Source organism: Schistocerca piceifrons, chromosome 2, assembly GCF_021461385.2.
Source record: "Schistocerca piceifrons isolate TAMUIC-IGC-003096 chromosome 2, iqSchPice1.1, whole genome shotgun sequence".
In the NCBI taxonomy this organism is placed as follows: Eukaryota; Metazoa; Arthropoda; class Insecta; order Orthoptera; family Acrididae; genus Schistocerca; species Schistocerca piceifrons.
Window position 1 is genome coordinate 693,111,419 of NC_060139.1, and position 23,105 is coordinate 693,134,523.

At 39.3% G+C, this 23,105-nt stretch overlaps 1 protein-coding gene across 2 annotated transcripts in view; it reads right to left on the reverse strand.

Annotated features, from left to right (window-relative positions):
* Positions 1-23,105, reverse strand: part of LOC124775108 (protein timeless) — a 384,357-nt gene that overhangs the window by 198,986 nt on the left and 162,266 nt on the right. For both annotated transcript variants that reach the window (XM_047249934.1, XM_047249936.1), the window contains one exon: positions 5,586-5,647. In XM_047249934.1, coding sequence (XP_047105890.1) covers positions 5,586-5,647 — 62 coding nt within the window. The remainder of the gene's footprint in view (positions 1-5,585; positions 5,648-23,105) is intronic.

Genomic DNA, 23,105 nt, shown 5'->3' on the forward strand with positions numbered 1-23,105 from the left:
CGTCCCCGCAGAAAAAATTCACATGGAGTGAGATCTGGTGATTGGGGAGGCCATTTCATGAAACAGCTGTTCCCTTCTGTAGCAGGACCAATCCATCAATGCGGCAGCTCTGTGTTCAGGTACCCACGAACTTCGCAATGAAAATAGGGTGCAGCCCCATCCTGCTGAAAGATGAATGGAGAGGCCAATTGCATTTGAGGCATCAGCCATTGCTGCAACAAGGCCAAGTAGGAGTATCCAGTGACAGTGCTCTCAACAAAGAAGATTGGCCCGTACAGTTTTCGACGTGACATGGCACAAAAAAACGTTTACCTTTGGGGACTCACACTCAAATTCAATGCATTCCTGTGGATGCTTTGTACCCCAAATTCGACAATTGTGCCTGTTCACTTTTCCATTAGTGTGAAAAGTGACTGCATCACTAAAAATTAAGCGATCAACAATGCCATGCCCATCTTCATTCAATTATTGCAACTCCGAACAAAACTCAAAACGCTTGTCTTTGTCATCATCATTGAGCTTCTGCACTAGCTCCAATTTGGTTGGTTTCATAGACAGCTTCTGTCGCAAGACTTTCCACACTGTCATTGGAGCCATTTCGAGTTCACCTGATGCAAGACGCACTGATTTCTTTGGAATCCTTATGGATGTCTCTCGTACGCGTTCAACATTCACTTCACTCACACTGGGATGGCCTCTTCTCTTTGCCGGGCACAAGCAACCCACTGTAACAAATTTGTTGTGCCAGTGGTAAATGGCTTCCTTGTTGGTGGCTTCTTACCATACTTGGTTCTAAACATCTGTTGAACAGCTGTAGCACACTTGTTTTTGTTGAACTCCAACACACAGAAAGTTCACTCCGCACTGAACTCATCATGTTTGCGACTAGCGGTGACTATCGGCAAATTACCAAACTATGCTGTGGTGGTATACATGAAAAAAAACTTTAAGGGTTTCTCTTCTAAATGACATATGTATGATATCTGTACAATGTTTTGTTTTTGTGCAATAAATAATTGAAAGGGTTCCTGGACTTTATGTACACCCTGTATTATACACTTCTTAGATAAAAAAGATGTTGTATCTGCAATTTTTCTGGGTGTCTCCAAAGCGTTTGACACCACTGACAGTGAAATACTGGTACAAAAATTAGGAAACTATGGTGTTTAAGGGAAACCAGGAGAGTGGATACAATCATCCTTATGCAACAAGAAAGAGTATCTATCAATAGGAAACTCATAGCAATCAGAAAGCAAAGCCATCAATTATGGAGTGCCACAGAATCCAGCAATGGGCCTTCGCTATTTGACCTCTTCGTTAATGATATACATGTTGAAGAGAAGCAGAAGAAAATATTGAAAGCAGATGACATGACAATACAGAACAGTGATAAAAATGTGGAACAGTTTGTAAGAAGAGCATGCATTTCTGCATAGTCATAGCTCAAGGGCTCTTGAAGAATGAACTGGTTATAAACCTGTGTATGCAGCATTCATAAACAAAGAGAAGGCTGTAAACATGGATTTACATGTGGACAAAAGAATGGAACAAGTAGAATCCAACAGATTCTTAGATATTACTGTGGATAATGACCAGGAATGGAAACAGGATATTAGCTCTTCCTGTAGGGAACTCAGTTCTGACATATTCATGATGAAGCAGCTATCGCAGTATGCAGATGTATGGCTTCAGTGCACAGCATACCATTCATTTTTTTAACCACATCTGACAATGAAGTGACAATGTGAGGAAACACAAACACTCAAGAAATGAAGTGTTCACATTACAGAAAAAAAATATATAAAACAGGATCATTTTAAGAAGAAAGATTTCTGAAACATGCAGAAACTGCTGCAAAAATCTAGGGATCTTTAATTTTTACACCTCCATAAACTACAAATACAAAACAATAACATCCATCACAAAAGATAGTGCAGAGTGGATTACTAATGTTATTGTAGACAACCACAACACACAAAGAAAGAATTATATACTACACATACTCCACAGTTACAATCCTAGAAAAAGGACCTCTGTACTCACGTATCAAATTGCTAAGAAGTCTGCCTAAAAACCTGCAGGGTAGTGTGCATAACACTAACTTTCCAAAGAAACTCAAAACTATCCAGTGGAAAAGAAATTTTACAGTGCTGAAGGTATTTATCATATTAGATTTGTATATATTGTTATTTACAATCAGTGCCATTAGAATGTAAGCAAAATGGTCCTATATTGCATGTACATTTACTGTACACAATGCAAACCTACAGGACCAAATAAAATTTGATTCAATTCAACTGAATTCAATACCACCAATTTGCCATATTAGTGAAGTAAGATTCCTGCCGCTCTTCTGTGACTGCCACCAATAATATGATTGGAAGTCTGTTGAGTGTTTTCTGGTCTACTCTTCTTTGGAGTATTACCTCAGTTTGCTGTCATCAACTTATGAAGCTATCTGTTGTGGTGATATCCTTAATAAGAAGCACTTGCTAGATGTCATCTGCTACTCCTTCATTAGGTCTTAAACATTATCAGCTTTCTTAATATTCGGCTTCACTGTGATAAATAGCTTCAAAGCAATTTGTGTATAACAGTTACTTCCCAAAGCCTGATTCTTTAAAGCACTAAAGTCTTGCATATAAAACAGCTTCAAACATCTGATTACTTTACAAATGAATTAATCTGTCAAATATTTGATGGTTAATGATATAAAACCCTAATTATGCTGATTTCATTAGCTTCAAGTTATTCATCCACTGACTAATGAAAAAATCAACACTAAAATTTATTGTGTAAAACTTTTAACATAATGATTAGATTATGACAAAAACGTAAACTTAAAAGTTTGATTGATAATTGTGTGAAATAATAAAAATAAAATTTTTGTTGTATCTAAAAACCACTAGACAGGCAACCTGCAATTTGGACTGGATTACTGTTTCAGATGTTTAGCAATACAGATGACTGTGTTATCTCCCTCTCTATGTTGAGCTCTGTTCTTCAGTTCTTCTTTAGCTGTGTAGACCTACCACTGATTGGCACCAAATGACTTCTTAATTCTGCCTGAAATTGTATTGGCTCTTGAGCATTTTCTCACTGTTCTTAAATCACTGAAGGGCTGTACCAATGAAGCAGATGTTGGTAAGGTACATCATATCAACCCAACCACTGTATTTAGTGATACTGTCGAATCTATTTAGCTATTAAATCATACTGTGGTCAGCATCTCCTAAAAACACTGCCAGATATGTGATGTACTTCTGATTCATTGATGAATCTGTAGAGATCCAGCTGTATGATGAACTGATAAATAAAGGTGATACTGAGTCACCTTGTCGGCCGAAAGCTCATTTTCAGACAGTCTTTTTGTTGTGCCTACCTGCGACTCAGCATCTCTGCTATATGGTGAGTAACAACTACTGTTACATTCCATCCTGAATTTTCCATTGTTGATAAATAAAGGCAGCAGTTTCCAATCAGTAAGGCTTAGGATCTAGCCTTGAGAATACTGACTGTACAATGACAGTCTGTTGGATGATTCAATCACGCCATACCAGCTGAAGAACTGATATCACACCGTGTCGATGTGCCTCCTCCATGTCAGCAGCATCGGAACATCCATGGTGTAGACATGCTTCCTCAGCATCAGCAGCATTCTGACAACCACAAAGAGGCTGTGAATCAAGACTGATGTCTCAGCTGCCCACTTCCTCTTCCACTTGACCAGTGGACCTGTGCCCAGGCATCGCAAGTCTGAGCTTGAGAATGGGAGGAAGGGGATATACATACAAGATGGCACCCAGCAGACATAATCAATTAGGACCACCTGAAGTCAGATTGCCATCACATTGCACCATCTGGACAAACATACCTGGATGAATGTCCGATATGTTTCAGAATCAACATATACTGGCAAAGCTTAAAATCACTAACATATATTTTATTCATTGTCTTAAGCACTGCATTGGGCAATTTATACACATGCAGTACTTCACAAGTCTCTCAGGCAACTGACAACAGATCTTCTTTTCCACTGGAATCAGGAAAACCGAATGGAAAACTACATACAAAGACAGACATAATGTCTTTCTAGAAAATAACTTTAGAGAAGGATAGTGAGATGCACCAAAACACAACTCTGAAAAACTAAGAAATAAGAAGCACAATTTAGTGTTGGTAAACAATACATGCTCAACAGTATCTAAATTTCTGGGAAACAAATAGAAAGAGAAAAACAGAACTTTATCAGTTACAGGAAGAAAAATTAAGTTGGATGAAAGTAACCTCTGTGAATCAATGGTGACAGTAAAAAAGTTATTCATAAAGAAGAGCTGTGTGACAGACCTGTTCCCTAGGCCTAGATGATTTTGGTGTGGGCACTAAGCTGTATAAATATTCAAATGACCACTGATGCTGGAGGCGGATGTTAATGAGTTTCTGGAGGCAAAAAAGTTGATTAGCATGGAACCTAGAAGTTATCTAGGACTCCAAAATCCACAAAGGGCAGCTATGTCATGAGAAGTGGCTTTGTACTGGAGGAGAAATGGACCAATTTTTTTTTGCTTTACAAAAAGCAGTTAGGAGTCAGCTTTCAACATCTACCAGCAAATAAGTGTATGTATGGAGACTTTTATTCATTTGCGGTTGGCAGCTGCCAAATTGTGTGGTACTACCATCGGGCTTCATGACAGGTGAGTGATACAGTGTTATCAGCGCACTTTTGGTTGCAGGTTTTAGCAAGGTGCTTCTAGGCAGAGAGAGAGAGAGAGCTGTTGGAGAGTATAATAATGTGCTAAAAAGGGGGCATAAATCATGGAGTGGTGTTGGAGCTGAAAACTGATAAATAACAGAAGACAATGACTACATTTTCATAATTTCCAGGATGGCTCTGAACTATCTAACATACTGTGCTTCATTTTTTCCCCTTCTGTGAAATCTGTATTGGATGGTGATTTTTTAAAACTCCTGCTATGCAATGGTAATCCATTATTGAGATGTGGAAGACAAACAAGTTATCTCAACACAGAAATGCAGCAATACTCATTAGCCTTCAAGGTCTCCCCAAAGAAGGAGATTAATAGGGGCGCACTCTTGAGAAGTCTCTTGTCACTGCACAGGGGGTAATGAGAGACAGCTGGTAAGGAATGGAGGAGCAGGTAGTAACAAATCGCACCAGAAATGTGCCAAAGTCAAAGAAATTTACAGTGCATGCAACAATATAACTGTGTTCCAAAGACTACTCATATCTCTTAATGGAGAAGAAATAATACATGTGCATCTATGAACATGAAGCTTTGATCATTTTGTTCCTCTTGAGCTGGATATTTTACAGCTTTTCTTTTCCAACTTTCTGTGTCCTTTCTTCCATTTTCCTTCAGTTGCCAAAGACAAGCTATGATAATGAGGTTTAGATATTTAATATACATTGTCTGCTGTTGCTGATAAGCTGCTTGAATTTCATTATTCTCAGCAAGCACAACCCTTCTGTCTGTAACATTTCTAACACTATTTTTTTTATTTATTCTGTATGCAAGGCAATGCACTAACACAAAAAATAATAATCATAAAAATATCAAACTTACCTTATTATGCCATCTGTTATTCTAATATCATCTTTTGCATTGATCAGAAGTGGTATAAACTCCTAAAAAATAAGAATAATAATATTTTAGCATTACATTCAACACATTTTTATTTTTGTCTTCACTGTATTAAACTCAGTGAATTCAATACATGACGGCAGTGTCATTAACTTAAATTGAGGACTAAACTATTTAAGTTATTTGAATGCATTAATATTAAAATCAATGTGTGGTGCATGCTGTAAATTGTGGTTTATTCACCTCATGATACATATCTGCAATGCGTATGGTTTGTCTAATGGAAAATCTCCAGGTGCCTATGAAGTGAATGTGGGCATGGTAAAACCAGCAGGCATCTAGGCCCTACAATGATTGCACAGGACCCTCAATGCCATGTGGAAAGACAACAAATGCCTTCAGGCTGGAGTAAGGGTGTTACAGTTCCTCTGCTTAAGAAAGAGAGTAGATGGAAGCCCACTAATTATAGACGAATAAGACTGATGTCACATGGGTTGAAAATTCTACAGAAGATCACAGAGCAAAGATTGAGAATAGTCATTGAACCACAACATAATTGGATAGACAAAAATCTACTCACAAAGCACACACATAAAAGACAGCTGTAATTGGCAAGCTTTTGGAGCCAGTTGCTCCTTCTTAGGGAGAAAGGTTGAAGGGGAAGGAAGAGGGGTGAAGGAAAAGTACTGGAGAGGTCTACAAAAAGGGGTAGATTTTGGGAAAGTTACCCAGAACTGTGAGTCGAGGGAGACTTATCGCACAGGATGACAAGGAAAGACTTTCTTTCCTCTTCAACCCATCTGTCTGAAAAAGGAGCCACTGACTTCGAAAGCTTGCCAATTACAACTGTCTTTTATTTTTGTGTCTGCCGCCACTTGGTGAGTAGATTTTTTATCTATCCAATTAAATTATTTTGTCAATAACTGTTTTTGTTGTTATAGAACCACAACTGAAGAGGGGTAGTATGGTTTCAGAAATAACACAAATAACACTTCAATAGTGGATCTAATTTTCTGTGCCCTCAAGATGATGAAAAATACTGGAAGCAAGGCAAGAACCTTTTAATCATGTTCCTAAATGCAAAGAATGCATATAACAGTGGAGGTCAACATCAAGGAAAGTGGCATGGGATTTGGGTTATCCTACTCCAAATCCCATGCCACTTTCCTTGACATTGACCTCCACATGTCCAATGGCCAGCTTCACATGTCCGTCCACATCAAACCCACAAACAAGCAACAGTACCTCCATTACGACAGCTGCCACCCATTCCACATCAAACAGTCCCTTCCCTACAGCCTAGGTCTTCATGGCAAACGAATCTGCTCCAGTCCGGAATCCCTGAAGCATTACACCAACAACCTGACAACAGCTTTCGCATCCTGCAACTACCCTCCCGACCTGGTACAGAAGCAAATAACCAGAGCCACTTCCTCATCCTCTCAAACCCAGAACCTCCCACAGAAGAACCACAAAAGTGCCCCACTTGTGACAGGATACTTTCCGGGACTGGATCAGATTCTGAATGTGGCTCTCCAGCAGGGATACGACTTCCTCAAATCCTGCCCTGAAATGAGATCCATCCTTCATGAAATCCTCCCCACTCCACCAAGAGTGTCTTTCCGCCGTCCACCTAACCTTCGTAACCTCTTAGTTCATCCCTATGAAATCCCCAAACCACCTTCCCTACCCTCTGGCTCCTACCCTTGTAACCGCCCCCGGTGTAAAACCTGTCCCATGCACCCTCCCACCACCACCTACTCCAGTCCTGTAACCCGGAAGTGTACACAATCAAGGGCAGAGCCACATGTGAAAGCACCCACGTGATCTACCAACTTACCTGCCTACACTGTGACGCATTCTATGTGGGAATGACCAGCAACAAACTGTCCATTCGCATGAATGGACACAGGCAGACAGTGTTTGTTGGTAATGAGGATCACCCTGTGGCTAAACATGCCTTGGTGCACGGCCAGCACATCTTGGCACAGTGTTACACCGTCCGGGTTATCTGGATACTTCCCACTAACACCAACCTATCCGAACTCCGGAGATGGGAACTTGCTCTTCAATATATCCTCTCTTCCCGTTATCCACCAGGCCTCAATCTCCGCTAATTTCAAGTTGCTGCCACTCATACCCTACCTGTCATTCAACAACATCTTTGCCTTTGCACTTCTGCCTCGACTGACATCTCTGCCCAAACTCTTTGTCTTCAATTATGTCTACTTGTGTCTGTATATGTGTGGATGGATATGTGTGTGTGCGTGTGCGAGTGTATACCCGTCCTTTTTTCCCCCTAAGGTAAGTCTTTCCGCTCCCGGGATTGGAATGACTCCTTACCCTCTCCCTTAAAACCCACATCCTTTTGTCTTTCCCTCTCCTTCCCTCTTTCCTGATGAGGCAACAGTTTGTTGCGAAAGCTTGAATTTTGTGTGTTTGTTTGTGTGTCTGTCGACCTGCCAGCACTTTCATTTGGTAAGTCACATCATCTTTGTTTTTTATATATATATATATATATATATATATATATATATATATATATTACAATACAGAGTTAAGGATTAATATTTCTATTATTTACCCCATTACCTTAAATGGCACAAAATGCATATACTATATTTACAGATTTATTTATTCCTATTCAAGAATTCATCTACGGTTTAGAAGGAGTTGTCAAGGAGATATGATTTCAATTTATTTTTGAAACTATTACTGCTGTCTGTCAGACATTTTATTTCATCTGGTAATTTGTCGAAAATTTTTGTAGCAGCATATTTTACCCCTTTCTGTGCCAAAGATAGGTTGACTAAAGGATAGTGTAAGTCTTTCTTTTTTCTGGTATTATAATCATGAATGTCACTGTTGTTTTTAAACTGGTCCATGTTGTTGAGAACAAATTTCATTAGTGAGTAAATATACTGTGAGGCTGTTGTAAGAATTCCCAATCTTTTAAAAAGATGCCTACAAGATGTGTGACTATTAACCCCACACATTATTCTAACCACTTTCTTTTGAGCAGTGAATATTTTTTGTCTAAACATTGAGTTACCCCAAAATATTATTCCGTATCACATCAGAGAGGGAAAGTATGCAAAGTATGTTAGCTTACTAATTCCTATATCCTCAAAATTGGCAATTATTCTGATTGCAAAAGTTGCTGAACCTAGTCACTTTAGAAGATCCAAAACATGAATTTTCCAATTAAGATTCTCATCTATGTGTACACCCAAAAACTTAGTATGCTCTACCCTGTCTACTGACTTCTGTTGATGTGTTATATTTATTGAAGGAATTGTACTTTTTGCAGCAGAAAATTGGATGTACTGTGTTTTTCAAAGTTTAGAGCAAGCCCATTTGCAGAAAACCAATTAATGACTTTTCCAAAGACCTTATTTGTATCATTTTCAATTGGAGTTTCTTTTACCAGATTAATAATTATGCTTGTATCATCAGCAAACAGTGTCAGTTCAGCTTCCTGTTTCAGATAGGAAGGGACGTCGTTCACATATATCAAGAACAGAAGGGGACCCATGATTGAACCCTGTGGAACACCCAATGTAATTTCACCCCAGTTACATGAAGTGGCAAACTTATTTAAATCACTTGACACATATAAGGAAACTTTTTGCTTCCTCTTCTGTAGGTACGACTTAAACCACTCATATGCTATTCCATTTATACCATAGAACTGTAATTTCTGTAACATAATGTTCACAACGGTTCACACAATCAAATGCTTTGGACAAGTCACAGAAAATTCTTATTGGTGACATTTTACTATTTAAAGACTCTATTACGTGGACAGTGAAATTGTATATTGCTGTCTCAGTGGAACAGCATTTTTGAAATCCAAACTGTGATTTACTAAGTATCCCATTACTGTTGAGATGGCTAACCACTCTTGAGTACATTACTTTCTCGAAGAGTTTTGAAAATGCTGTAACCAAGGATACTGGCTGATAATTACTGACATCTGTGGTGTCCCCCTTTTTGTAGAGCGGCCTGACAATGGCATATTTTAACCTGTCTGGGAAAATACCTTGAGTTAATGACGCATTACATATGTGACTCGAAACAACAGCTGTAATTGCTCCACATTGTTTTAATATCTTATTAGAGATGTCATCTACACCAACAGAACATTTATTTTTCAAAGATTTAATAACTTTACTTATTTCACAAGAGATTGTTAGGTGAAACTTAATCTAATTTTTTTTTCAAAACAGACTCTTCCATGTACTGCCTGGCTTTTTCTTTTGAACTGCTCTCACCAATTTTTTCTCCTACACTTAGGAAATGGCTGTTAAACACATTAGCTACTTGTGTACTGTTGGTTAGTATGGTCTCATTCTCCTTAATAGTAATACTACCTACCCCAGTGGTTACTTTTACTGTCTCCCTTCTAACAACATTCCATACTGATTTTATTTTATTGCCAGAGTTGTTAATTTCTTCTCTAACATACATATTTCTAGATTTCCTTCCAACTTTTCTCAGTATGTTACAATAATTTTTATAGTGTAAAACTACTTCTGAATCTTTACTAGTTCTTGCTGTCTCATAAACTTTTCTTTTTCTTTCTGAAGACACTTTAATACCTGTAGTAATCCAAGGTTCCTTTGAAAACTGCGTGGTGTTACATTTAGTCATTTTCTTTGGAAAACAATATTCAAAAAGGGATATAAATTTATCAAGAAATAGGTTGCATTTATCATTAGCATTTGGCTCATTATATACATCTCCCCAATTAACATTTCTTAAGCTTTCTTTGAAGTGCTCTATAGATACCACGTTGAGCAACCTTACACTTTTACTTAATGATTTCCGAGCTGTACACCCTGTTAGGTTTTGTAAGTTAATCAGTTGTGCATCATGGTCTGACAATCCATTTGCCACAGGGAAAGCATGTGTTTGTTTTACATCCTCTTTCTGTACAAATACATTATCTATTAGTGTGCTATTGTCTTGAGTTATACATGTAGGGAAATTGATCACTGATTCAAAGTTATATGTTGTTAATAACACTTCTAGTTCACTTTTCCTCTCAGAATTATTTAGAAAGTTTACATTGAAATCACCACAGATTAATAACTTCTTCTTTTTGTCTGTCAGACAGCATAATAGGGAGTCAAACTTTTTTATGAATAGCTCCCAGTCTCCTAATGGGGACCTGTACACTGTTGCTAATATCAATACTACATTATCTAGCTGAAGTTCACATGCACAAACCTCGAAGTGCTGATCAACACAAAATTTGCTTACTTTTACAGTTTTGCTTTTATACCCTTGTTTTATGAAAATGGCAACTACACCTTCATCCATCCTAGATCTACAAGTGTAATATGCTAAATTATACCCACTTATACTGACACTATCCATGCCCACAGTTACATAGTGTTCAGACAGACAGAGTATATCAATCTCATTCTTATTTTTGAGATCATCTAAACACACTAATAGCTCATCTACTTAATTTTTTATTCCCTGATGTTTTGATGAAGTAAGTTGATACTGCCCTTAGCTTTACCCCTTTTTATGTGAAGTTTCTTTTATTCTATTTATCTTGATTGTCATCTGTATGGACATCGGCTTTAACCTAAAAAATCTGTCTGCCTGGACCCATTAACCACAGGGATCACCACTTGTGTGACTGTGGACCCCCTTACAGTTTCTGCTAATAGAGAAGCTAACTTACTTTTCCCCATCCTATTCAGGTGCAGGCCATGTATAATGTATCCCCACCTACAAATAGCATTTACTGGAACAACACTTATGTGAGATTTTGCTGGTGTCTGGAGAATCCTGTTCAGCTCAGTGTTAACATGCTTTACAGCAGTGTTTACCCATCATGGGGCAGAAAGACCTCCACAAACCCCACATTTGTGTGCTCAGTTTCTGCTCCTATTTTATCCAGATCACTCCTAATACTGTAGCTTGGATTCATAGCCATGCTGTTTCCTGCTCCCTCAAACTATAATTACGTGATCTTCCTTCTCAAAATCACTGCATAGCTGACCAAGCTTTCTGTCAGCTGGCTAAGGCTAGCACTTGGTTTCACAAAACTTGTGACCTGGTACCCTGCACCTAATTTCTCCTGAAGCTGCTGGCCCACACCCCACCCATGACTGCTGCCTATAAGCAGAATTCTTTTTTTCCTATTCTGTTTTGATCCCAACTTGTCTTTTTTCTTTAAGCTAATATTCTGCTTCAACCTACTTTCAACTACATCTGGATGAGGCCCTTCCTCAACTTCAGATAGCAACCCAAACTGATTTACTAATTGAATTTCTGGAGTTTTTTCAAGTGTTTCCCTATTTAGCCCTTTGCCTGCTACCTTTCCCCAGTTCCCACTCTCTTTTTCCTCCCTTGACCTACATAATTCCAAGTTCGCATTTTCTAATTCAGCCTGAAGGACACAAATTTTTGCCTCCTGTTCACCGATTTTTCTGTCCTTTCTACATAACCTACACTGCCATGGAAGAGATTCATTTTCTACCCTCATTTCCTCGCCGCTACATTCGCCCCAATCAAACCATAATTTACAGTCTACACAGAACACCCCCTCTTTCCAAATTTCTGCGGAAACCACTACATTTGTCACACATTATTTGATAGACAAACTTAACACAAAAGCAGAGAATAAGTTGTATGACCTACACAAATTAATTTGACTTTGAAGTGATAACTCTAGTCAAAAATGAAAATCTACACTCGAGCAAAATTTACGTCCAAAAAACGTAAACAAAACTAGCGACTACCAGTCTTTTATGAAATACTTCCTTTTCAATCTAAATATGGTCAGAAAAGTGAAACCTTCAATAGATAGCCTAGAGATGACGTATATACACTAGTCTAAAATGTAATATTAACTAAATTAGCTCTTGTTTCAATATTAATCACTTAACTCAGCGAGAGCTTCATATATGCACGTCTGCCTAGCTCCAGAGATCCCAGTACTAAGAATACAACATCCACATCAGTTAGATGAAGACAGTGGTGGTGGCAGTCAACAGAGAGGGGCACCCAGCAAGTGTAAAACTAGAAGATCGCCACCCAGAATATGTAGAAAGCTTTCCATACCTCAAAAGTATAGTCACCAGAGGTAATTCTGTCAGACAGGAGATCACCATCAGAGTGCAAAAAGGCGCTGAATTCTACGAACAAGTGAAAACCCTGGAATGTGACAACATGGTTCCAGAAAAAGCAAAATTAGTTATGTTTGACTACTAATTTGCAGCAACACTGACCTAAGGTCTCAAAGCGTGCAGTCTCAGGAAGAGAGTTTCATCAAGTCTCCAGGCCTCAGAAATAAAATTCCTTAGACCCAACATCCAGAAGACCAAGGTTGGTAAGTTAAGGAGTGAGGAGGTGAGAAACAAAGCAAGATCCGAGACATCTCTTTTAGAGTGAATCAGCACAAACACACCATGGTGGTATTGACACATAATAAGGTTGGAGCCTATAAGAACAACCCAAATAAATTTGGAAAGAGAAGTGCATAGAAAACATCCTGCAGGAAGACCCAGAATCCATTGGATGGACATGTTCAAGGATGACCTTGCTGACAGAGGAAGGAAATGAATGATATTCTTTATAAAGGATTATACATGGACAGGAGTAAGGGGAAGACTCTTGTAAATAGTACCTGGGAGACTGGAACTGTGTAATGATAATGTACAGAAAACATGTCAAAAATTTATGATACAGTTACAATGATACTTACACTAATAAATAACAATACAACACTGAAATGATATTTTGATGAACATACATAGTATGTATCTATTACATACATACATAAAAACAGATGTATGTATGCATATTTGTTTCACCTTTTCTCCTAAACTACAGGAGTGATTTCAACCAAATTTGGCACACTTACTTCTTATTGTCTAGTGGAAGTATTGTTGGGGGTAAGACCCATTAAGCTCCCACAGCAGTGGGATGAGAAGGGTTGGTAACACCTGAGATCTACAATGCCCTGCACATCAGGCATGTTTTGCAGGCATGAGCTCCAGAGGCTATGTGTGCAGATGGGCACATCTAGCCTTACATTAAACAGCTGATCAAAAATAAAAAAGCAACTTCATACCTCCCATTAAATGGATCAATTTTATCAATTACGGTGGCATCAATACAGAATTATTTCGTATACTGTATTATTGTGGTTATTTTGTATACTGTTGCAGAAGTCAGTACCTATTTTCATAAGATTTTCATTAAATGATTATAATTAAAGAATGAATATAAAACCAAGTTTTGCTTATTTTAGGGCTCCATTAAATACACTCCTGGAAATGGAAAAAAGAACACATTGACACCGGTGTGTCAGACCCACCATACTTGCTCCGGACACTGCGAGAGGGCTGTACAAGCAATGATCACACGCACGGCACAGCGGACACACCAGGAACCGCGGTGTTGGCCGTCGAATGGCGCTAGCTGCGCAGCATTTGTGCACCGCCGCCGTCAGTGTCAGCCAGTTTGCCGTGGCATACGGAGCTCCATCGCAGTCTTTAACACTGGTAGCATGCCGCGACAGCGTGGACGTGAACCGTATGTGCAGTTGACGGACTTTGAGCGAGGGCGTATAGTGGGCATGCGGGAGGCCGGGTGGACGTACCGCCAAATTGCTCAACACGTGGGGCGTGAGGTCTCCACAGTACATCGATGTTGTCGCCAGTGGTCGGTGGAAGGTGCACGTGCCCGTCGACCTGGTACCGGACCGCAGCGACGCACGGATGCACGCCAAGACTGTAGGATCCTACGCAGTGCCGTAGGGGACCGCACCGCCACTTCCCAGCAAATTAGGGACACTGTTACTCCTGGGGTATCGGCGAGGGCCATTCGCAACCGTCTCCATGAAGCTGGGCTACGGTCCCGCACACCGTTAGGCCGTCTTCCGCTCACGCCCCAACATCGTGCAGCCCGCCTCCAGTGGTGTCGCGACAGGCGTGAATGGAGGGACGAATGGAGACGTGTCGTCTTCAGCGATGAGAGTCGCTTCTGCCTTGGTGCCAATGATGGTCGTATGCGCGTTTGGCGCCGTGCAGGTGAGCGCCACAATCAGGACTGCATACGACCGAGGCACACAGGGCCAACACCCGGCATCATGGTGTGGGGAGCGATCTCCTACACTGGCCGTACACCACTGGTGACCGTCGAGGGGACACTGAATAGTGCACGGTACATCCAAACCGTCATCGAACCCATCGTTCTACCATTCCTAGACCGGCAAGGGAACTTGCTGTTCCAACAGGACAATGCACGTCCGCATGTATCCCGTGCCACCCAACGTGCTCTAGAAGGTGTAAGTCAACTACCCTGGCCAGCAAGATCTCCGGATCTGTCCCCCATTGAGCATGTTTGGGACTCGATGAAGCGTCGTCTCACGCGGTTTGCACGTCCAGCACGAACACTGGTCCAACTGAGGCGCCAGGCGGAAATGGCATGGCAAGCCGTTCCACAGGACTACATCCAGCATCTCTATGATCGTCTCCATGGGAGAATAGCAGCCTGCATTGCTGCGAAAGGTGGATATACACTGTACTAGTGCCGACATTGTGCATGCTCTGTTGCCTGTGTCTATGTGCCTGTGGTTCTGTCAGTGTGATCATGTGATGTATCTGACCCCAGGAATGTGTCAATAAAGTTTCCCCTTCCTGGGACAATGAATTCACGGTGTTCTTATTTCAATTTCCAGGAGTGTATTTAGCATTTTAAAAGTGTTCCATCACCATAAAAGTTTGAGAACCACTGGGTTCGAGCTCAACCATGAGATGGCACCCACGGAGTATTCACTTACATGGCCTTTTAATGTTTATGTGTGTTTGGTATGATACTCTTTGTGTATGTATGTGGTATTGGTTATTCAGAATCTTTACATAAAGAGAACATATCATATATATACACTGCACCTGTAGATGCAGAAACTTTCTATTGTCTCTTTCTCTGGTTTAAGTGTGCAAAAGCCTGGTTCCTTTGCTTTATGCAGACACTTGTTAGTGAAAAGCCCCAAGAGCATATTAAGTTTGTATTGATTTTATGGGTTGTTCGGCTGTTATTAGTTTAAAATTTCTTTTCATGTGGATGGTTATGTTATTTGATATATGGGGATCTATTGTGTCTTACCTACGTCTATCAAGAGGTCAAGAGATTTTCTATGCAGCCAAAAGTACATACGGCGAATTTTCTGCTTACATACCATGTACCAGAGAATCACTATATCACTTCCTTTAATTGACTTGTATGGGTATTCGGTCTCTACTGTTGCATCTTCTTTAGAGTGTAGCTACAAGCTGTATTGGTTTCTTAGAGTTTGATAAAATTTATAGTCACTTTAGTTCTATTTTTCAGATGCACCTGACGACTGGGCTGTTGTACTTAAACCCAGTTGTGTCTTTTTCCTTAATTGGAAAATAAAATTTAATATGACTATAGTTGAAAGTTGTCAGTCTTCAACAAAAGGAAAATGGAAAATTTGCTTTCTACTATCTGTACATACAGAATATCAATACAGACACAAATAAAAAAATACTGAAGTTGCTGTAATTTCAGCAAAACAAGCCTGGGCAAAAAAAGAATAACTGTGTGTGCTCAAGGCAGAATCTATTCAAAAACGAATTTATTTGTAACCAAACATGAACATGTGAGTGAATTCCATCTCAAGATGATTATCTGAAATTTTCCTTAGCAGACAGATTACTGTTTCTATGAAAAGACTCCAAAAACAAATATGATAAAATTCTGCTTCATCCTGCATCTCTAAAAGTATCCATGGTACTCAGAAAATTTTAGATCTTACAGTGAAGCTTGTATGCTTGATTAATGTGATTGTACCATCTATATACACAATGACACAAATTATGTAATATACTGGATTCACTTAGGTATGGAAATTCTGTCATGTTTCATAATAATGATTTCTGATTCCGTACTTTATGTAATTTGGAGACAATGTACATCAAGCTACCTTTTTTAGGTCTGAAGACGGTCATAGCTGACCAAAATTAATTACCTGCTTAATAAATTTTATGTGATCTGTGTCTGGATTTATATATATAAAAAAAGCTCTAAAAGAAGTTTTCAGTACCATCAAATCTCTTCAGAGCATTATGATGATATCATAAAATAAATAATGAACTGTTATTCAGCTGAACTTTGTAACACAAGGCCCAGGAAAAAAACTACAGAGTATATGATAATGAATTTGCACCATATGCTAGAGCATCTCAAAGAGTTAATTTACCAGTCATCAGTACATCTCTACATGTAAATCATTTGTAGCATGAAGAATATCAAGTCTGTATTCAACTTCTTGCCATGTTCTTTGTAACAAATCCTATGTCACTGTCACAATCACATCAACGATTGGACATGTCCACACAGACACCATCTTTGATCCTGCAGCCTTTATATGACAATTAATAATGACATTAGCTGCTAGTGGACATTGAATTAAATCAATGGGGAAAGTTGTAAATTTGTGCTAGACCGAGACTCAAATGCAGATATTTCTGTTTCTCACGAGTGGTCACTGTGACCGCCTCAGCTATCCGGACATGGTCCCTGACTGACACAAATTCCCAATTTATACACACACTACTAACATAGTGCCCTTACCCATTACCTTCACTCCTTGCAGTGATCACTGATACTCATACGCAAGAAGACCAATGATCCTCTCAATGCAGATGCGCAATTAATCCCAAATAATAATGTAACTTTTCCCCTGATTACTTGTCCTATGTCTTCCATTGAGTCTTCTGAAACACTATGACATGTGCCACCAGAATGTTACACAATACTTCTACTTGAAAGAAACCTATGATAGAATTCCTTAATTGTTTTCAGATCAGGTGAATCACATTCGTATAACCTATGATACATTTTTTGTCCAGTAAGCGGCAATTTTGTTTCTGTAAACCACTCTACTGTTTGTGCGTGCTGTTGTGGAATTGCCATTTTCTTTTATGTGATCATGCTGCAGCTGACAAGAATAAGTTGACGTATCTGATGTGGGAATATAAATTTTTTCAGATGCTCTAGCATGTATGCAATTTCACAGTCATATTTACTGTAGTTTTTTTCCTCGGCCTTTGAAATGTAGGAAGTAGGAAAGAAAAACCGTGTATATTCTGTTACTTATGTAATGAACCTCTTCACAGCTGCACTTTTCCAGACAGACAAATATGTTATTGCCAAGACACTTCACTCAAAAGGAGATAAAACATCAGTTAAAAAATACCAACCCATCCCACAGTATTTTCAAACAATTAGAGAAGATTAAATACAATGGACTTTATAAATACCGGGCATTTATAATTAAAGTGCAGCTACTCAGAGGGGTCAAGTGTCTGCTGTAATTATCATACAGTCGAAAAACTTGGTAGATATTCTAATACATTAATGCGTAGCAGATTTAGGCTGGAGAAAATTAATTTCAATTTTGGCCACCAGGTGCAAGTGTGACACTGTAAATGCACGAAAGACATACAAATGTTTCCATATGTAATGGATTAGGAACAGGTCATGGGCAGAAAAGGTCAAACAAGTGAGAAAGGCATAATATTGATTTTATTACTAACCGCCACTTAGACAATCTGTTAAAAATAATCACTAAAAAAGTTGATGAGATGCTGTACAGTGGCAGAAATGCACCTAGTGGCCAAAATTGGAACTAACTTTTTTCCCATCATAAATCAGTTCTTAATTAATGCAGTAGCATACCTACAACATTTCACTACCATAGGATAATTAATGCACTCACTGGACCTCTGTGAATAGCTGCACTTTAATTATAATCACCTAGCACTTAATATATGAAAACATATTTGATAACGATCTGCTCAGATGTCAAAAAGGGCTGTGAACTATATAGACTACATTTATCTTAACAGAAGATACATTAGAATCAATAAACCAGATATTACTACTATTTTGAATACCTTGTGACCTAGCTCATGCTTTTTATAGTATGAACAATGAAATCCTCATCAAAAAGTTAAAATATTATGAAACAGTAGACACAGCAGGTTTGTGATTTTCGTCTGGAGTGAATGACACAAAGCAAAATCTATGAGTTTCATGTTGATCACATAACAACAGATACTTGGAACTGAAGCAATCAGACCTGGTGTTCCACAAAGTTCTACATTGGGTCCTTTGTTGTTTTTATAAGCATAAGTGATCTTCTGTTTGCAGTTCAGAAGATGCAAATGTTGTGCTGTTTGTAGATGATAGAAGTGTAGGAATAATAATTAGTATCAGTCTCCTTACTGAAATGGCAGCTAATAAAATATTTGAAAACATCAACAGATGCTTAAAGGCAGATGGAATATCATTGAATTTTACCAAGACTCAGTATATACAGTTCAGTACTACTCTTTGAACTCCATATACTATAAATATAGTTTTGTCAAACAACAAAATACAAGAAATACAAAGCATAAAATTTTTAGGATAACAGATAGAACACAAAGGAAACCTACTGTCTAGAATTTATTAAATGCCTCACTTCGGTTGCTCACAGTACACACATTACTGCTATAGACGTCATTTAAAAATGAAGAAACTAATTTATTCTGCATGTTTCCATTCACTAATGAATTATGGAAGCAGTTTTGGAGAAACTTAACTTACAGGTATAATATTTTCAGAATACACAATGGTGTTGTAAAAACTATATATAGTTTTAATTATCGAACATTTTGCATAGACATCATAAAGAAAATTTTGGTATTTTGACTACTTCACAAGGCTCCACCACTATGGTTGTGAACCACACAGAGAATGCATGCCACAATGACCCCCCCCCCCCCCCTCCAGAAATCCAGTAGGATGTCCAGCCCGTCCTCATATCCCCCAGGTCCATCCCAGAACCTCTTTCCTGAGTCCATCTTCCTTCTCAACCTCATGACTGTGCTGCCAAAGAGAGGATCTCTGGCCTTGTGGACGAACACTTTCAACTTTTTCTCCCTATATCTATAACCTTTCCTCCTATATAAAAGACACTAACTATTTCCTCTTTTGACTCTTTAAAGTTCCTGTTCCTTTACTATTTGGCACCCTGTTCATCACTATATGTGGCACATCCATCTACACTAACATCCCCAATGTCCATGGCCTTCCCACTATTGAACACTAACTTTCCTAATCACAACTGACTCCAAATCTACAACCTCCTTCTTGATCACCATGACCACCTGTTTCCACACCCACAATTACTTCTCCTTTGAAGGTATCACCTAAAAACAAATCCATGGTATAACAATGGGCACCATGTCACTGCCATCCTATGTCAACTTATTCATGGAGTATCCAGAGAAATTCTTCATAGCACTAAGAATCTCAAATCTGCAAACCTGATTCAGATTCTTTTATAACAACTTCAAGATCTGGACTGAGGATGAGGACACATGATCTTAATTCCTCCAGAATCCCGACACCTTCTTCCCCACTTGCTTGAGCCTGGTACTCCTCAATCCAACATGCCACCTTCCTTGATGTAGACCTCCACTTCAAGAAGGCTACATTAGTACCTCTGTGCATATCAAACCCAATCACTGGGTGCTCAATGATGAGGTTATGTGTCCGAAAATAAATAGAAACAAATGTCTAAAATGATATAAGACAAGGAAGAGTAAGATTCACAAGATTACACTCACCCACAGTCGCCCACACAATCACTTTATCTCACAACCTGTAAGACAGCACAAATATGGTCAGATGTTCTAAAGCTTTCCACTAAAATGCAAATAATACAAGAAGAGAGCTAAAATAATCACAGGAATTTTGTGTCTGACTGGTCACTTTAAAAAAATTTTTTTTAAAAAATGGATCAGTCATGCACACTGAGAACACATTAAAAACTTCTCCCAACAATTTTAGGGAACAAGCTGGACATTGCACAGAACTCCAAAACTCAACCACATTTGTGTCATTCTTACTTAAAAGTAGAGAGTGACTGTCAGCAAATTAGCTGCTGCCTTCTTGTCTGATCTACTAAAACGTGGCAAACCAAGATCTGTACATCACTAGCACCTCACATTGGAGGGTCCTCTAAACAGAGTCAGAAGTTATACATCACAGGGCTGCGTCTTATGTGAAAACAACTGGGAATGACCTCATCCCATCTGCATGAATGGTAGGATGTATGCTAGGGCTGAGCTGTCAGCTTTACTATGTGCACCTTTTGTCAGTCAGTGCCAGCCACTTTTCTTCCCATCAATGCCTGACTCTACACCTCAACAGGGGAATGATAGCAAGTAGGGAGATGGCACAATGAACTACCTGATTATCACAACACATCTCCTTGGCTGCTACATATGCCATTTTATTTCCCTTAGTATCTAGTACCCATGTGCCCTGATATTCAGCAGAAAGACATTCCCTTCATCTGCGTTTTCATAGGTGGAGAAGGGTGTTATGGATGGTTTGAACTACTTTATCTGCTGGTACAAGTGCTGTAAACAGTTAAGGGTACTCAGGGAGTCAGAAGTCAGAAAAGACCAGTAAGTTAGCAGTCATAACAAATCTCATCTGCTTCAGTGTCCACAATATAGCATACAAATCTGCATGAAAAATAGTAAATTCCCTGTTTAGGCCCACCCATGATACAGATACATGGTCATAAAATGTCATAAAATATTGTAATAAAAACAGATGCAGGAATGCAGCTTCTCCTTATTACACTAGATCTAAAATTACTCTGGGCCTCTGTATTAACCAGGGTAGTAATTGGTTTCAACTCTGTATTTCGGTTTGTACTTAACCCACACCAAGTGACTCCAGCACATGCTTTATGCAGATCCCAAACTGCCTTGTTGCTAGTGGATGATTCAAGAAAGACGGATGAGCAACAGTATGGTACGGTGGTGAATTGAGAGCAGCAAGAATGTTATATGCTTGACAAATAATGAGGAGTTGTCACCATATGGTGAATGGTGGATCCCCAGCCTCCACACAGAGAATGGGTATGGGGCTGGTCGTGTAAGTACCCTTGACCAGGCTGATCCCTCATAGTGGATAATATCAATGATTTTTAGGAAAGAAGGTCTCTCTGATCTGTACATTGTGCACCTATACTGTAGCAGAGATCTCACAAAAACCCCATTAAACTGGAGCAGATGCACATTCCACACAGAGGATGGGTATGGGGCTGTTCGTGTAAGTACACTTGGCCAGGTTGATCCCTCATAGTGGATAATATCAATGATTTTTAGGACAGAGGTCTCAATGATCTGCACACTGTCCACCTATATTGTAGCAGAGATCTCACAAAATCCCCATTAAAGTGGAGCAGATGCACCACACCCATTCCACAAGTCCTGTGGCTAAGTGGTCTCTGGGTCCCTGACTTCAGACAATTTAGGTGAGATTACCATGACAGTTTTCAATCAAAAATAAGTCACTGAAACCTCACCAAGCCTTTAAAATGTGGAATGGTGTACTTTATGTGCAAGTGAGGTAAATTAAAAATAAAATGACAATGATAAAAATCAATAAACATTTTTCTGTAAAAATGTAAAACCTGTCTCTACAGCTCATTTCTCCTCTAAGTCATAACTGATGAGCTACTGTTGCAGTGTTGGAGGTGGAACAAGAAACTGCAAAACAGTCCACAAATTAAGAGCATTGTACAGGATCCTTACTATAGACATTACGCTGTTTATGGCTATGGCAAAGAGGGTAACACTTAAAAACTTCCTCGGGAACACCATTCTCCTACCCAAAACTATCTGATAGCATGGTACCAAATCAGTACCTAAAAGGCTATTTAGATAAGAAAGATCGAATGACTGTGGGCAGGTGACCACAAAAGCACTATTGGTGGAGCTATCCTACAATATTGTGACTGCAAGCAGTGTCATACACTTTTTTGCTGTCAAAAAACACACCTATACAATGCTGGTTCCATAGGAAAGCATGCTGGATAGCCACCTCTAGCAGGGTCAGGTCACTGGGATCAACATCTCCAGAATCCACAAAGAGAGCGGGCTAGGGAGTTGTCTGTTCTCTAAAATCTAGATCAGAGAATGGCTGACCATTCAATCCAAGGCCTTTCCTACACAGCTTGTTAAGGTGATGTTCCTGTAATTTTTGGAATATTTTCAGTCCTTTTCTGGTTCGAAAAAGGGTACCAAAGTTGAATCTCTGCATGAGTTGAGAAGTTTTCCTGTCTACCATATTGAATTACAACATTCTAGTATGATTTCCTTTGACACTGTCTGCAAGTTTTACATCATGACTCAGAATTATTGGATCTGAAGACCGACTCACTCCTCTCCATGGTCACACAGTAGCAGTGGAGTGCTGGATTCTGGCTGGCAATGGCAGCAGTCATTGCAAAATCCTTTACCATTGGCTGAGCGAAGTCACCAAGTGTTGTTTGGAGGCAACCTTTCTTCTGCTATACATAACAGACTGGATTGACCAGAAATCCTCCTGATGACCCCCCCTTCCCCCTCCCACTTTTGGAGAACAGATGGAGGAGTTGAC